The sequence below is a fragment of the Mercenaria mercenaria genome, chromosome 19 (genome assembly GCF_021730395.1).
Source record: "Mercenaria mercenaria strain notata chromosome 19, MADL_Memer_1, whole genome shotgun sequence".
NCBI classification, from domain to species: Eukaryota; Metazoa; Mollusca; class Bivalvia; order Venerida; family Veneridae; genus Mercenaria; species Mercenaria mercenaria.
This window is the reverse complement of record NC_069379.1, coordinates 22,570,420-22,588,481: the sequence shown is the minus strand read 5'-3', so window position 1 is coordinate 22,588,481 and position 18,062 is coordinate 22,570,420. Positions and strand designations below refer to the sequence as shown.

Here is an 18,062-nt window from a genome sequence, read left to right as displayed (position 1 = left end):
AGCTCCTTGTTTCTTTGGAACATCAATGAAAATTTGAAAACGTTGACTGTATTTAACTCAGATAGACCTATTCATATTTACAGACATTTTTAGAGTCAAGGATGTAGTTCAAAGATAAATACAACCTGTTTATATTACTAACTTGTATTTGCAATCTCTTTTTTTTACATTTTTAGCTTGACTTTTCGAAGAAAAAATAGAGCTATTGCACTTCACCCCATCACCGCCGTTGGTTAAAGTTCTTGAAAAAGTCAAATATCTCTCTCACTATCAAAGCTATTGACTTGAAACTTTAAATATTTGTTTACTATCAAAGTCTGCAACAGGAGAAACAATCCCCATAATTCTGATTTTATAAAGTTTGGTGTAGGATACATCAGAATAACATTATTGTTAGTCTTACATTTACCATAAATAACAGACGTGTAATGCTAACTATTTCAGATATAGAGTGGCAGACAATGGTTCCCTGCTCATATCAGATATCACAGACAGGAAGTCCAATACAGATACAGGAAGTTATCAGTGTGCTGCCACTTGGGAAGGGCAGACCATCCTTTCTAAGAAATGTACTGTACAGATAGCAGGTACAAGTTATCTCCACTTTATGTAACTTTTGAAGATTGGTAGTATTGAAGTCAAGGTCATAATCTGCATTTTTTTGTCATTGATGGAACAGTAAGATAGTTGTACAGTTTTGCCATGTTTTATGCATTATGCTGTGGTTTTTAGCTCATCTGATTTTTTGAATAAAAAATATGACGAGTTATTGTCATCACTTGATCAGCGTCGGCATTGGCGTTGCCTGGTTAAGTTTTGTGTTTAGGTCAACTTTTCTCCTAAACAATCAAAGCTATTGCTTTAAAACTTGCAACACTTGTTCACCATCATGAGCTGACTCTATACAGCAAGAAATGTAACTCCATCCTGCCTTTTGCAAGAATTATGGCTCCTTTCAGACATAGAAAATATCAGTTTTCTTGGTTAAGTTTTGCGTTTAGGGCAACTTTTCTCCTTAATGGTAAAACTATTGCTGAAGCTTGGAGCATTTATTCACCATTAAAAGCAAGTACTGTAATTCTACATTGCTTTTTGCAAGAATTATGGCCCCTTTTGGACTTAGAAAAACAGATTTCTTGGTTAAGTTTTGTGTTTAGGTCAGGTTTTCTCGTAAACTATCTAAAGCCGTTCCTTCAAAAATTGCAACACTTTCTCACCATCATAAGCTGACTCTGTACAGCAAGAAACATAACTCCATCTTGCTTTTTGCAAGAATTATGGCCCCTTTTGGACTTATAAAATATCATAAAAGCACATGGGTAGGACAATATTTCTATTATACAGAGACAAAAAAATCAGATGAGCGTCTGCACCCGCATAGTGTTGCTCTTGTTAGAACTACACATCTGTTTTGTTGGAACATGATTTTATGGGTTTCATATTGGACAGATGACACAAATGGGATTGATGCAAGCATGAAATCGATGAAATTTAGTATTCCGTGGCTGTTAATGATTTCGCCGTATGCTTTATTTTATTTGATATTTAATGATTATAAAATATGTTTATGAATGAGTTTTGCAAACAGAATTATTTTGTATTGCTGTCATCACAATGTTAAGTTTTATTTTATTTCAGGAATAGAAAGAAATTTTGACATAGAGCCAGAAGATGCTGAAGTCTACCTCACGGATACTGCAATGTTTCAATGTGCCATTCATTCAGTTCCTCATGCAAATATCACATGGTTTAAAGATGATACTTTAGTTACAGATCGGACTAACAAGTTTAGAACTTACCCCGAAGGGGTGTTAGAAATATTTAATGTTGAGTTTAGTGATTTGGGAACGTACCATTGTTCGGCTGAAGGCGTAGATAGAACACGGCGAAGTAGGGATGCTAAACTCTCCCAGAAGAAAGCAGGTAAGCAAGAGTCATGATTCTTGGTTATATTGCTAACTCTGTCAAAGAAATTGCTTTTACCATGAATATCAGTGAGCTTGATTGTTTTGCAATATTTTTGCTGTCACAAATGGAAACTTAATATATGTGAAGAAGTATAAGATAAATCTGTAAAAAAGATCTTTTGGAAGCATAAAATACAACCAAGTATAGAAATAGCAGACTGTGAGTCTGTTCATGAGAGATATTGTAATGTGCAACACCCCTCACAACCTCTAGCACTGGCTGGCTAAAGTGGAAATGTGTTGTAGTAAAATTGAATAGACTCTGTGATCCCAAAGGAACAGAAAATACAACACTGAGTCCAAGTATGGGGAGACATTTTACAGCTATATCTAATTGATAGATATAATCCAGTTTGTGTCTGACTTGACCATGTTGTATGAAACTCCCAGATGATTTAAATGGAGTTTTTATACAAAGTTACTGACATTTTGTCTGCAAGAGCAACATTTCTAGTAGGCAAGCACTGACTGCACTGAGGTTAAAAGCCAAGGTGAAGATCAATCAATATCTTAGAACATCAGTTTGTCTGTGTGTGTTTCAAATATGATACACTTTTATACCCATCTTTCAGGTAATATCTCCTAGATACAGCACCAAGTCTCTATTGTAATAAGATTTTCCCCCTTCTTTGACTGAAGAAAATCTAGGTTGAAGTTTTGTATACAAATTATTCTCCATAAATAATCTTCAGGTGTTGAAATGAAACTTTATACAAATTATTGAGAAAGATGAAACATGGTGAAAGGTGCAAAGTCTATAATTCTAAATTGTGTTCTGGCAAAGTTATGTCCCTTCTTGGACTGACAAAATGCAGCTTTAAAATTTTGCATGGAAATTACTCCAAAACTAATGTAGATCCCTGATTGAAGTTTCACAAAGATGTTGGGTGCCATTGAAGAAGGTCACAGCATGAGGTTTCGTAAATCTTAAATTAATTTTGACATAATTATATACCTATTCTTAAATAGAAAATCCAATTTATCAACAAGCCTTTGAATAGTGAAGTATGCTGTCATGAGGCACCTTGTCCTACATATGAATCTTACCATTTCATGCAAATTTCAGATAATGTTTAAAATTGAAGTGATATATTTCAGAAATAGAAAACGAGTTTCAGGGCGTGGAGCCAGCTTTCACATTGAAACCTCGAGACACATCAGCAACGATGGGGTCAAAGGTCATCTTATTTTGTGGTGCATTTGGACTGGGCTCAGATATGGGAAGACCTAGAATCACATGCTAAAGATGGAAAACAATAGATCTGTAAGTATTGATGAAAACATAATCTGTAGTATTGATGACAATGGTCGTATATTGATGACAATAGTCTTAAGTATGATGGACAATAGCTAGTATTGATGACATAGATCTGTAAGTATATGAAGAACAATAGATCTGTAAGTATTGATGGAAGAACAATAGATCTGTAAGTATTGATGGACAATAGGTCTGTAAGTATTGATGGACAATAGGTCTGTAAGTATTGATGGACAATAGATCTGTAAGTATTGATGAACAATAGGTCTGTAAGTATTGATGGACAATAGATCTGTAAGTATTGATGGACAATAGATCTGTAAGTATTGATGGAGACTGTAATAAAGCTTCAGTAACAAGGTACGGACCTTAAGCAAAAAATAATAAAAACATAGGACTATTTTTCACCTTTTCAGTGTTAGCAAATTATCAGTTATGCATGTATATAAATATAGTAGCATGATGTATTTATTTGCTTGGTTTTTAGTAAAGCTTACAGCACAGTACCTGTTCTATGTCTGCAGAAATGGCAACAGTTACTGGACAACATTACACCCACATCAGTCTATACCTTGTGTATCCAATTCCTCGAGTGTTTCCACGGAGTTCAAATAAACCTTTGTATACATAATCAGCATGAAGTGGGCATGGGTATATTATTTGAACTTTAATACCTTAGATACAAAATATAAATTGGAAGCCCGCCCGCTTAGCTCAGTAGATAGAGCATTGGTCTACGGATCGCGGGGTCGTGAGTTCGATCCTCGGGCCGGGCGTATGCTCACTGTGACTATTTGATAAACAACATTGTGTCTGAAATCATTAGTCCTCCACCTCTAGTTCATGTGGGGAAGTTGGCAGTTACTTGCGGAGAATAGGTTTGTACTGGTACAGAATCCAGGAACACTGGTTAGGTTAACTGCCCGCCATTACATAACTGAAATACTGTTGAAAAACGGTGTTAAACCCCCTGCCCCCCCAACCCCACCCCCACCAAAAAAAAATATATATAAAAGATATATAAATTGGAATCATACATGTTTATCTGTTGGATCTGCCTATCTGTAAGTTCATTGTGTGCTCTCTATACCTTCTAAATCTGGTAAAATATAATATATGAATTGCTGGGTAGATTTTTTTTTAAAAGTAGAATCAAATTGTTAACATTATTAAGATCACGTGCAGAGCGCAAACCCCAATAACTGAGTCCAAGGTCACATTTGGAGGTCAAAGGTCAAATAGCTTAACTTTGTGTCTACTCCATATTGTCAGGTGGCTAACATTTTGATAGTTCCTTATTGTCTAAATTGCTTGAAAGATTTCATAAAACTAGAATCGATTATTAACCTGATCAGGATGATGTGCAGAGCATATGACCTTGGTAAATAAATTCAAGGCCAAGGTCAAATTGATGTCAACGATCAAATAGCTTAAATTCGTGTCCACACCATACCTTCTTAATAACTGAATGAATTTTCATAGATTTAGTATCGGTTGTTAATCTCAACCACAAAGTCCAGGAAAATTAGTTTGCCATGAATATTAATGATTTAGCTGTAGGTTAAATTTGCTTCCACTCTGTATATTCTTATATATTCTGTATACAACTGTTGTCCTGCTAAATTTCTATAATGAACTTGTCAATCTTCCAATTTGGACAGTACCATTAACTGTTAACATGGGTTTCAAAAAGATACTGACTGAATGGTGAACAGTGCAGAACATGATCTGCCTTCCAGGATGTTCAGGCTGATCATGATCTGCTCTGGCTGCAGAATCAGTCGTGTCCAACATGATAAGGGTTAACTACTGGAAAGGTTTGAACAGTGTTGACAACATTCTTGTTCCCGCTATAAGTTACTGTCATTTCTAGCACATTTCAGGGGAGTTGTAACATAGCTCTCATAATATGCTGGCTGCTGACAATATTTCATATTGCCTTATGTTGTCATATTTGATAAAATGTCAGTATTTATAGCATATGTCAGCAAGAATACTCTGCAGACCAGGGATAGATTAATTTCACAGCAGTGTTAGAAATCTGCTATAAACCACTATAAAACCTCCTTAAGATTGTGTTTTCTTTTCTATGCAGTCTGCTAGTTCTGTAGCATATATCATTAACAAAGGAGAGCAGTTACTTATTAAAATGCTTGCATCACTAGTTAATATTGACTTGTAATGTTTTTGATAAACTCCTTTCCAAATTTTGAAGAAGCATCTTAGTACAGTATACACCTGTAAGGGTACCCATCCCTGATCAATGCCTTCCCCAGTCTCTACAGAAACATCTTAGTACAGTATACACCTGTTAGGGTACCCATCCCTGATCAGTGCCTTCCCCAGTCTCTACAGAAACATCTTAGTACAGTATACACCTGTAAGTGTACCCATCCCTGATCAATGCCTTCCCCAGTCTCTACAGAAACATCTTAGTACAGTATACACCTGTAAGGGTACCCATCCCTGATCAATGCCTTCCCCAGTCTCTACAGAAACATCTTAGTACAGTATACACCTGTAAGTGTACCCATCCCTGATCAATGCCTTCCCCAGTCTCTACAGAAACATCTTAGTACAGTATACACCTGTAAGTGTACCCATCCCTGATCAATGCCTTCCCCAGTCTCTACAGAAACATCTTAGTACAGTATACACCTGTAAGGGTACCCATCCCTGATCAATGCCTTCCCCAGTCTCTACAGAAACATCTTAGAACAGTATACACCTGTAAGGGTACCCATCCCTGATCAATGCCAGTCTCTACAGAAACATCTTAGAACAGTATACACCTGCAAGGGTACCCATCCCTGATCAATGCCTTCCCCAGTCTCTACAGAAACATCTTAGAACAGTATACACCTTAAAGGGTACCCATCCCTGATCAATGCCTTCCCCAGTCTCTACAGAAACATCTTAGAACAGTATACACCTGTAAGGGTACCCATCCCTGATCAATGCCTTCCCCAGTCTCTACAGAAACATCTTAGAACAGTATACACCTGTAAGGGTACCCATCCCTGATCAATGCCTTCCCCAGTCTCTACAGAAACATCTTAGTACAGTATACACCTGTAAGTGTACCCATCCCTGATCAATGCCTTCCCCAGTCTCTACAGAAACATCTTAGTACAGTATACACCTGTAAGGGTACCCATCCCTGATCAATGCCTTCCCCAGTCTCTACAGAAACATCTTAGTACAGTATACACCTGTAAGTGTACCCATCCCCCCAGTCTCTACAGAAACATCTTAGAACAGTATACACCTGTAAGGGTACCCATCCCTGATCAGTGCCTTCCCCAGTCTCTACAGAAACAAAACACAAAAGTCAGGTTTGAAACACATTCAGCTAAAAATTCAAAACAAATCAAAGCAAAACTATCATACAAATGAATTGTTTATGGTATTGGCACCTATTTGAGGGAGTGGGAAGGGAGGTGTAGATATATGGGTTTACAAGTTGCTGTATTTTATTTTACTTGGTAAACTTACTTTGTAAGCAGATTTCTGTCCAGTTCAATATGCGGAGCTTGTCCATATTTGTTTTTACTCATTTATATATTTCTTTTCACTTAGTGCATATTTTTTGCCAAAAATTAATAAGTACAAAGTGATCGTGAGCTAGTGTGTTGGACGTGTATCTGAGCAAATATTTTTTGTAACAGTTTGCAGAACTGTCTCCGCTTTCAATAGAGAAAAGATTGAATGTGTAATAATATCTGTTACATTTTGAATTGCAAATCAGTTACGATTTATTGACAACTTTGTCATCTTCCAAGACAGTTTACCAGAATATCTTAGAATTTTGTATTTCTAGTATTTGTTTAAAAATAATGTTTTTTCTTTGTTACATCATGAATATTGCTGAAATCTCAACAAAGTCACACATTCCTTTATGGTCTTAATGTCTGAAACTTCAAATCTTGTTTGAGGGAAATGTTTTAAGATGAGTGTGTCTGTTCCAAAAGACAAGACATTCAAATAAACAGAGAGGGACCTCTGTTATCTTCCTTGCTATTGATGGGTTTACATAGGTTCCAATTCCTGATGTAACAATATTACCTAAAATTTATCAGTGTGAAAGGAAAAAGATCCCACAAAACTTGAAGCATAACTGAACTATTAAATAGGGAAATTTTATAGTGATTTTACATGATGTGTTGTAGGAACAAAGATGGTAGAGTCACAATGATAGGAGGAGGGAATCTACAGATACTGGATGTAAGGCTGGGGACATCAAGCAATCCCGACAGTGATGATGCCACGTACATGTGTAGAGCAGAGAATGATGTAGATTCCGTGGATGCCGAGGCCAGACTTACAGTATTAGGTATGTAGATTCCGTGGATGCCGAGGCCAGACTTACAGTATTAGGTATGTAGATTCCGTGGATGCCGAGGCCAGACTTACAGTATTAGGTATGTAGATTCCGTGGATGCCGAGGCCAGACTTACAGTATTAGGTATGTAGATTCCATGGATGCCGAGGCCAGACTTACAGTATTAGGTATGTTGATTCTGTGGATGCAGAGGCCAGACTTACAGTATTAGGTATGTTGATTGCGTGGATGCCGAGGCCAGACTTACAGTTTCAGGTATGTAGATTCTGTGGATGCCGAGGCCAGACTTACAGTATTAGGTATGTAGATTCCATGGATGCTGAGGCCAGACTTACAGTATTAGGTATGTAGATTCCGTGGATGCCGAGGCCAGACTTACAGTATTAGGTATGTAGATTCCGTGGATGCCGAGGCCAGACTTACAGTATTAGGTATGTTGATTCCGTGGATGCAGAGGCCAGACATACAGTATTAGGTATGTTGATTCCGTGGATGCCGAGGCCAGACTTACAGTATTAGGTATGTTGATTCCGTGGATGCCGAGGCCAGACTTACAGTATTAGGTATGTTGATTCCATGGATGCAGAGGCCAGACTTACAGTATTAGGTATGTTGATTGCGTGGATGCCGAGGCCAGACTTACAGTTTCAGGTATGTAGATTCTGTGGATGCCAAGGCCAGACTTACAGTATTAGGTATGTAGATTCCATGGATGCTGAGGCTAGACTTACAGTATTAGGTATGTAGATTCCGTGAATGCCGAGGCCAGACTTACAGTATTAGGTATTTGCAGTGTTATGGTAGCATTTTCTAAAAAGAAAAGTAGTCACAGGAAAATCTAGTTTGTATTCCTATTTTGCACTTACATATTTAAATTTGTTGGGAAAGATTCATAGCCAAATTTGAAGAAGTACTTGAGCTTTATAAATGAAAGATCTGATGGTGGCCTATGTGTAGCGTTGTAAGGAAATGATTTTAATCAGATTTATTCATAGCCCTACATTCCATTATCGTTTTTTTTTGCAGTTCAGGAGTTGTATACTCTACCTTGTTTTACACCTCTAAATAAAAAAGTACATTGCTTTCGAAATCAGAATGATTTAAAGGTTTTTTTACATAGACTGTGGCACCAGACTGGTTTTACAGCTTGTTACAGTGTTCTAATATCAGACTGGTTATTACAGTGGGTAGGGACATCAGGCTGTTTTGCAGTCTGTTAAGATAGGCTCTCGTATAAGACTGTTTTGTTGTTTTTTTCAATGGATTCTAACATCAGACTGGTATTAAGGTTTGTTACAATGGTTCTGAGATTAGACTGGGTTTACAGCTTATTGTACCACACTTTGACATTATCTCTCTGGAATATGATCCTTTGGAACATAGAATTAATAACTTTTGTGACAGAAGATATTTGTCTAGTACATTTAACCTGTTAGAAATGTTTTCTAGTATCTGTTTTCTAGTTTATAGACAGTGAATTATGACACTAGATAACTACTGGTTTTCCTGTTGGGCTTATTATGTTACTTAGCCTGAGATGTTCCTCAGTCACAGAGAACAATTAACAGATTCTCTATAGAGCTTTCTCTGGTTTAATAGTTCCATTATAGGATACCACTAAATCCTGACAAAGTGTCCTGTTAAATCCTTGCTATGAAATATATCTCACTTTCTGATTTTGTTTGATCTTTGTTATTAAAATTGTGTAGGCATTTTTAGCTCACCTGAGCAATGCTCAGGTGAGTTTTTCTGATCGCTCGATGTCCGGCGTCCGTCGTCCGTCGTCTGTCGTCTGTCGTCCGTCGTCTGTCAACATTTAGCTTGTGTATGCGATAGAGGCTGTATTTTTCAATTAATCTTCATGAATATTGGTCAGAATGATAACCTTGATGAAATCTAGGCCGAGTTCGAAAATGGGTCATCTCGGGTCAAAAACTAGGTCACTAGGTCAAATCAAAGAAAAACCTTGTGTATGTGATAGAGGCTGTATTTTTCATTTAATCTTCATGAATATTGGTCAGAATGATAACTTTGATGTAATCTAGGCCGAGTTCGAAAATGGGTCATCTGGGGTCAAAAACTAGGTCACTAGGTCAAATCAAAGAAAAACCTTGTGTATGCGATAGAGGTGGTATTTTTCAATTAATCTTCATGAATATTGGTCAGAATGATAACCTTGATGAAATCTAAGCCGAGTTCGAAAATGGGTCATCTCGGGTCAAAAACTAGGTCACTAGGTCAAATCAAAGAAAAACCTTGTGTATGCGATAGAGGCTGTATTTTTCAATTCTTCTTCATGAATATTGGTCAGAATGATAACCTTGATGAAATCTAGGCCGAGTTCGAAAATGGGTCATCTCGGGTCAAAAACTAGGCCACTAGGTCAAATCAAAGAAAAACCTTGTGTTTGCGATAGAGGCTGTATTTTTCAATTTATCTTCATGAATTTTGGTCAGAATGACTGCCTTGATGAAATCTAGGCCAAGTTCGAAAATGGGTCATCTCGGGTCAAAAACTAGGTCACTAGGTCAAATCAAAGAAAAACCTTGTGTATGCAATAGAGGCAGTATTTTTCAATTGATCTTCATGAATTTTGGTCAGAATGATTACCTTGATGAAATCTAGGCCGAGTTTGAAAATGGGTCATCTGGGGTCAAAAACTAGGTCACTAGGTCATATCGCGTAAAAACCTTGTGTATGCGATAGAGGCTGTATTTTTCAATTGATCTTCATGAATTTTGGTCAGAATGATTGCCTTGATGAAATTTAGACCAAGTTCGAAAATGGGTCATCTGGGGTCAAAAACTAGGTCACTAGGTCAAATCGCGTAAAAACCTTGTGTATGCGATAGAGGCTGTATTTTTCAATTGATCTTCATGAATTTTGGTCAGAATGATTGCCTTGATGAAATTTAGACCAAGTTCGAAAATGGGTCATCTGGGGTCAAAAACTAGGTCACTAGGTCAAATCAAAGAAAAACCTTGTGTATGCAATAGAGGCTGTATTTTTCAGCTGATCTTCATGAAATTTAGCCAGAATGATTACCTTGATAAAATCTAGGCTGATTTTGAAAATGGGTCATCTGGGGTCAAAAACAAGGTCACTAGGTCAAATAGAAGAAAAACATTGTGTATGCAATAGAGGATGTATTTTTCAATTGATCTTCATGAAATTTGGTCAGAGTGATTGCCTTGATGAAAACTAGGTCGGTTTTGAATATGGGTTATCTGAGGTCAAAAACTAGGTCACTAGGTCAAATTAAAGAAAAATCTTGTGTATGCGATAGAGACTGTTTTTTTCAGTTGATATTTATGAAATTTGGTCAGGTTGATTGCCTTAATGAAATCTAGGTCGAATTTGAATATGGGTTATCTGAGGTCAAAAACTAGGTCACTTGGTCAAATCAAAGAAAAAACTTTTGTATGTGATAGAGGCTGTATTTTTCAGTTGATCTTCATGAATTTTGGTCAGAATGATTGCCTTGATAAAATCTAGGTCGAGTTTGAACATGGGTCATCTAGGGTCAAAAACTAGGTCATATCTAAGAAAATGCTTGTTTTATCGCAAGAGACCAATTTTTTGGTCCAATCTTAATGAAAATTGGTCAGAATATTTGTTTCCATGAAATCACTAGGTCAAACATGTTTTACACTGTTATGGAGTGTTTCTTAGGTGAGCGACCTAGGGCCATCTTGGCCCTCTTGTTAATATGTATCAGTATGTATTAGGTACCAATAAATTTATTAGCTTTTACTTTTGTAAAATGGCAAATAATATTTCTTGGAATTCTTTCTTGTAAATTGGCTTATTGAAGGTGATTGCTTCTATGTATTTGCCCACCTGGTTCTACCCACCTCACCATGCCTAAATTAATGCCAGAAGTGGCACCTTGGGTCTTATCTACCGTTAAAAGCTTGAAAGTCATCATAAGTCTGTGGTGTTAAACCCTACAAATTCATCCTATATTTTCATTCTAGATCATTTTGATATTCTTCAGGTTTATATTATTGAGTAAAAAAACAGCACCTCTTCATGGACATTATTCTGAATTTTTAGGTTGTTTTTTTTAAAGTTGTAATCAAAATGTAAGAAAAAAGTTTTATAACAGATGTTAATTGCTATTTTCAGTTCCACCTTCATTTATACATCAACCTCAGAACCTGTTTGCCAACGAGAAGTCAGATGCTAGTATTCCATGCCAGGCTAGTGGCCATCCTGAGCCAGAAATCACTTGGTTCAAAAATGGTGAACCTATAGTTCCGGATGACTATTTCAAAATATCCGGCATTAAGAACCTGAGCATTCTGGGACTGATCATGTCCGATACTGGATTCTATCAATGCTTTGCAGAGAATTCTGTAGGCAGCCTTCAAGCCACAATACAACTAAAAGTCATCCAACAAAGTAAGTATATACATGCTTTTTTAATGTTTTGTAAATATTTTAGGCTTTAAAGACCATCTTGTCTGTCTATACCACTTTTCTCCTGTGGTTACTTTATGCTAAAAACATTTCTTGGAACAGTCGCAGACTATGTAAATTAGTCTTCAAAAATCTTGCCAAGTTTTTTGTTTAAAGTAATGTTTTTGTAAGAAGACAATGTTTATATATTGACTTGTCCCAAGTTTTATTATTTTGATAAGCAGAATGTTCCTTATGGAATTGTCTTCTTTTTTGACATAAGTTTCTAGTTTATTGAACAAAACTTGGCGTTCTGACGGATAATTTTATGACCTTTGTGTTAAACTTCTCTTTTTCTTGTCTTTTGATACAAGAGATCATATTGACCTAAGCTCAGTTTCTTCCTTTTAATGTCTCGCCATATGTGGGGGAGATATATTGATGTTTTTACTGCTGCAGAATCTAGGAACACAGGTTAGATTTACTGCCTGCTCTTACATAACTCAAATACTTCAAGAAAAATGGCGCTAAACCCAAAATAAACAAAACCCAGTCTGCAATAAGACAGTAAAACTGTTGATTTTTCTCTGCATAGCCAGCCATAGGTAATACCGTGTCTGTATGCCAGCTGAATACATATAGCCGGCCATAGGTAATACTGTGTCTGTATGCCAGCTGAATACATAGCCGGCCATAGGTAATACAGTGTCTGTATGCCAGCAGAATACATATAGCCGGTCATAGGTAATACAGTGACTGTATGCCAGCTGAATACATAGCTGGCCATAGGTAATACAGTGTCTGTATGTCGTGTGACAAAATTCAGATTAGGTCATGGTTTTGAAAAAAAATAGTGCTTGAAAAATTGTAAAAAGTCCTTGAAAAGTCCTTGAAAAGTACTCGAATTTTGTCTCTGATATTCTGTATGAACCATGGTGTCTGTATGCCAGCTGAATACAGTAGCCAGCCATAGGTAATACAGTGTCTGTATGCAGCTGAATACATAGCCGGCCATAGGTAATACAGTGTCTGTATGCCGGCTGAATACAGTAGCCGGCCATAGGTAATACAGTGTCTGTATGCCGGCTGAATACATAGCCGGCCATAGGTAATACAGTGTCTGTATGCCGGCTGAATACAGTAGCTGGCCATAGGTAATACAGTGTCTGTATGCCAGCTGAATACAGTAGCCGGCCATAGGTAATACAGTGTCTGTATGCGAGCTGAATACAGTAGCCGGCCATAGGTAATACAGTGACTGTATGCCAGCTGAATACATAGCCGGTCATAGGTAATACAGTGTCTGTATGCCGGCTGAATACATTAGTCGGTCATAGGTAATACAGTGTCTGTATGCCGGTAATACAGTGTCTGTATGCCAGCTGAATACATATAGCCGGCCATAGGTAATACAGTGTCTGTATGCCAGCTGAATACATATAGCCGGCCATAGGTAATACAGTGTCTGTATGCCAGCTGAATACATATAGCCGGCCATAGGTAATACAGTGTCTGTATGCCAGCTGAATACATATAGCCAGCCATAGGTAATACAATGTCTGTATGCCGGCTGAATACAGTAGCCAGTCATAGGTAATACAGTGTCTGTATGCCGGCTGAATACATAGCCGGCCATAGGTAATACAGTGTCTGTATGCCGGCTGAATACATAGCCGGCCATAGGTAATACAGTGTCTGTATGCCAGCTGAATACAGTAGCCAGTCATAGGTAATACAGTGTCTGTATGCCAGCTGAATACGTAGCCGGCCATAGGTAATACAGTGTCTGTATGCCGACTGAATACAGTAGCCGGCCATAGGTAATACAGTGTCTGTATGCCAGCTGAATACGTAGCCGGCCATAGGTAATACAGTGTCTGTATGCCGGCTGAATACAGTAGCCGGCCATAGGTAATACAGTGTCTGTATGACAGCTGAATACATAGCTGGCCATAGGTAATACAGTGTCTGTATGCCAGCTGAATACAGTAGCCAGCCATAGGTAATACAGTGTCTGTATGCCAGCTGAATACATATAGCCGGTCATAGGTAATACAGTGTCTGTATGCCAGCTGAATACAGTAGCCGGCCATAGGTAATACAGTGTCTGTATGCCAGCTGAATACAGTAGCCGGCCATAGGTAATACAGTGTCTGTATGCCAGCTGAATACAGTAGCCGGCCATAGGTAATACAGTGTCTGTATGCCAGCTGAATACATAGCCGGCCATAGGTAATACAGTGTCTGTATGCCAGCTGAATACAGTAGCCGGCCATAGGTAATACAGTGACTGTATGCCAGCTGAATACAGTAGCAGTCTCGACTAGGAACTCGTATCAAATATATTATCACTGCATTTTATACAGAATGTTGCGTGATGCCATTTAGAAAACCATGGAGCATTGATAAAGTCTAATAAGATATTTGAATACTAATTAAAGCCTTTCTGATGATTTTCTAATTATTCCTTTTTCAGACTCACAGTTACCCATCAATCCATCAACACCTTCTATATATTATCATGTACATCGCTCCGGGGCATATAGTGCCAACTCACCAGAAGATGTCCCCTCTCAGCCAGCCAAACCAAGGGCAGCCATTGTGTCCACTCGCTTTGTCACAATCACCTGGGGTGTGCCAGAACGTATTGGACAATCAGAGATCATTGCCTACACTGTCAGGTGGCAGGAAATTGGCTCGGCAAGGTAACAGATAGCTTAACACAGTACTTATGTCCCTTCATGAAGCTGGGTCAGGTCAGAATCACAATCTTTATAAGGTCAATTTTTTTACCTTAGATAAATTTTGTTGCTCTTGAAATATTTTGATGCAAACAGAAATAGTGTTCACTTTATTGAGTGAATTTAATGGGTTGAGAGGGCCTAGACACTAGTGTGTGGAGATAAAGGCCGCATTAAAATCCTGGATACTCCCATTGCAGTGTGTCCTTTGGCAAGGCATTTTAACAGGATTGCCTCAGTCAACCCAGTTGTAAATGGGTACCAGCAAATTGCTTGGGGTTAGGTGTAACTGGTTTAATTTGTTATAAAGAATAGAGTTGCTTAAAAGCTTTGTAGAGCTGATAATTATTGTTTCTCAAAGCCACGGTAAAGAAAATTTACCTGTACAGTTAGAGTATGTGTATTGACTGACTGCAAAGTAGATACAAAGTTGTTTAACGTTTTGATGCACTTCCACTTTCTCTGTGTCAGCACTTGATGGATTTACTGCAGACTTAGAACTGTTATTCCTAATTAGGAATAATTATTTTAAAGTTGAAGCAAATCCATCAAACAGCTGCTGCCTTATGTAAGTATGGGGCTGTTGGGAAGGAAAGTATCATCACAAAGTTTTTTTCTTTGCTCTTTCCTCTCGACAATATCAAATATTTATTCTTCCTTGTAGTTTCCTTTAAGTTTAATTTTTTTCTAGAATTTATATTTTCAGCCTTATTTAATTTTCATTTTTCTGAATGTTACGAATATACAAAGAAAAGGATGCTTATTTTGATAATCTTGGTATGACAGCTGGCAAAGATCAATCCTCTAATGTTGTTTAAACTTGTGGCAGACCGACCCTTTTGCTTTTATATATAATTTGAATACCCTTGCACTTACAAAATTCTTAATTTAAGTTCACCATTTATGTGAGTGTCATGAAATTTGTATTGCTATATGAAGAAAGCAATGAAATGTGATTAAATCAAACCAAAAATAGTGATTAACAACAATGTAAGAGCTATACTATCTTCTTTCAACCTGCATTTATTCTGTCCAGATTAGTATGAACCATGATGCCCTTAATCTATCCTCACAGTGTTTAGATGTCTCACTCTATCTGTCCTCACAGTGTCTAGATGTCTCACTCTATCTGTCCTCACAGTGTTTAGATGTCTCACTGTATCTGTCCTCACAGTGTTTAGATGTCTCACTGTATCTGCCCTCACAGTGTTTAGATGTCTCACTCTATCTGTCCTCACAGTGTTTAGATGTCTCACCCTATCTGTCCTCACAGTGTTTAGATGTCCCACTATCTCTATCCTCAGAGTGTTTAGATGTCTCATCCTATCTGTCCTCACAGTGTTTAGATGTCTCACTCTATCAATTCTCACAGTGTTTAGATGTTTCACCCTATCTGTCCTCACAGTGTTTAGATGTCCCACTATCTCTGTCCTCAGAGTGTTTAGATGTCTCACCCTATCTGTCCTCTGAGTGTTTAGATGTCTCACCCTATCTGTCCTCACAGTGTTCAGATGTCTCACTCTATCTGTCCTCACAGTGTTTAGATGTCTCACCCTATCTGTCCTCACAGTGTCTAGATGTCTCACTCTATCTGTCCTCAAAGTGTTTAGATGTCTCACTCTATCTGTCCTCACAGTGTTTAGATGTCTCACTCTATCTGTCCTCATAGTGTTTAGATGTCTCACCCTATCTGTCCTCAGAGTGTTTAGATGTCTCACCCTATCTGTCCTCACAGTGTTTAGATGTCTCACCCTATCTGTCCTCACAGTGTTTAGATGTCTCACTCTATCTGTCCTCACAGTGTTTAGATGTCTCACTCTATCTGTCCTCACAGTGTTTAGATGTCTCACCCTATCTGTCCTCACAGTGTTTAGATGTCTCACCCTATCTGTCCTCACAGTGTTTAGATGTCTCACTCTATCTCTTCTCACAGTGTTTAGATGTCTCACTCTATCTGTCCTCACAGTGTTTAGATGTCTCACTCTATCTGTCCTCACAGTGTTTAGATGTCTCACTCTATCTGTCCTCACAGTGTTTAGATGTCTCACTCTATCTCTTCTCACAGTGTTTAGATGTCTCACTCTATCTGTCCTCACAGTGTTTAGATGTCTCACTCTATCTGTCCTCACAGTGTTTAGATGTCTCACTCTATCTATCCTCACAGTGTTTAGATGCTCTGCAGACAGTAGGCAATTACAGAAGAACATAATTTCTCACTCTATCAGATAGATGTCTCACTCTATCTGTCCTCACAGTGTTTAGATGTCTCACCCTATCTGTCCTCACAGTGTTTAGATGTCTCACTCTATCTGTCCTCACAGTGTTTAGATGTCTCACCCTATCTGTCCTCACAGTGTTTAGATGTCTCACTCTATCTCTTCTCACAGTGTTTAGATGTCTCACTCTATCTGTCCTCACAGTGTTTAGATGTCTCACTCTATCTGTCCTCACAGTGTTTAGATGTCTCACTCTATCTGTCCTCACAGTGTTTAGATGTCTCACTCTATCTCTTCTCACAGTGTTTAGATGTCTCACTCTATCTGTCCTCACAGTGTTTAGATGTCTCACTCTATCTGTCCTCACAGTGTTAAGAAGTCTCACTCTATCTGTCCTCACAGTGTTTAGATGTCTCACCCTATCTGTCCTCACAGTGTTTAGATGTCCCACTATCTCTATCCTCAGAGTGTTTAGATGTCTCATCCTATCTGTCCTCACAGTGTTTAGATGTCTCACTCTATCAATTCTCACAGTGTTTAGATGTTTCACCCTATCTGTCCTCACAGTGTTTAGATGTCCCACTATCTCTGTCCTCAGAGTGTTTAGATGTCTCACCCTATCTGTCCTCTGAGTGTTTACATGTCTCACCCTATCTGTCCTCACAGTGTTCAGATGTCTCACTCTATCTGTCCTCACAGTGTTTAGATGTCTCACCCTATCTGTCCTCACAGTGTCTAGATGTCTCACTCTATCTGTTCTCATAGTGTTTAGATGTCTCACCCTATCTGTCCTCAGAGTGTTTAGCTGTCTCACCCTATCTGTCCTCACAGTGTTTAGATGTCTCACTCTATCTGTCCTCACAGTGTTTAGATGTCTCACTCTATCTGTCCTCACAGTGTTTAGATGTCTCACTCTATCTGTCCTCACAGTGTTTAGATGTCTCACCCTATCTGTCCTCACAGTGTTTAGATGTCTCACTCTATCTGTCCTCACAGTGTTTAGATGTCTCACCCTATCTGTCCTCACAGTGTTTAGATGTCTCACTCTATCTCTTCTCACAGTGTTTAGATGTCTCACTCTATCTGTCCTCACAGTGTTTAGATGTCTCACTCTATCTGTCCTCACAGTGTTTAGAT

General features: G+C 38.2%; 1 protein-coding gene across 1 annotated transcript in view; it reads left to right on the top strand.

The window, feature by feature from the left end:
• The window catches only part of LOC123541921 (neogenin-like), a 152,479-nt gene that overhangs the window by 86,650 nt on the left and 47,767 nt on the right, over positions 1–18,062 (top strand). Inside the window, exons 5-11 of the mRNA XM_053531222.1 lie at positions 445–587; positions 1,639–1,923; positions 3,066–3,208; positions 3,336–3,394; positions 7,395–7,558; positions 11,696–11,971; positions 14,445–14,673. Coding sequence (XP_053387197.1) covers positions 445–587; positions 1,639–1,923; positions 3,066–3,208; positions 3,336–3,394; positions 7,395–7,558; positions 11,696–11,971; positions 14,445–14,673 — 1,299 coding nt within the window. The remainder of the gene's footprint in view (positions 1–444; positions 588–1,638; positions 1,924–3,065; positions 3,209–3,335; positions 3,395–7,394; positions 7,559–11,695; positions 11,972–14,444; positions 14,674–18,062) is intronic.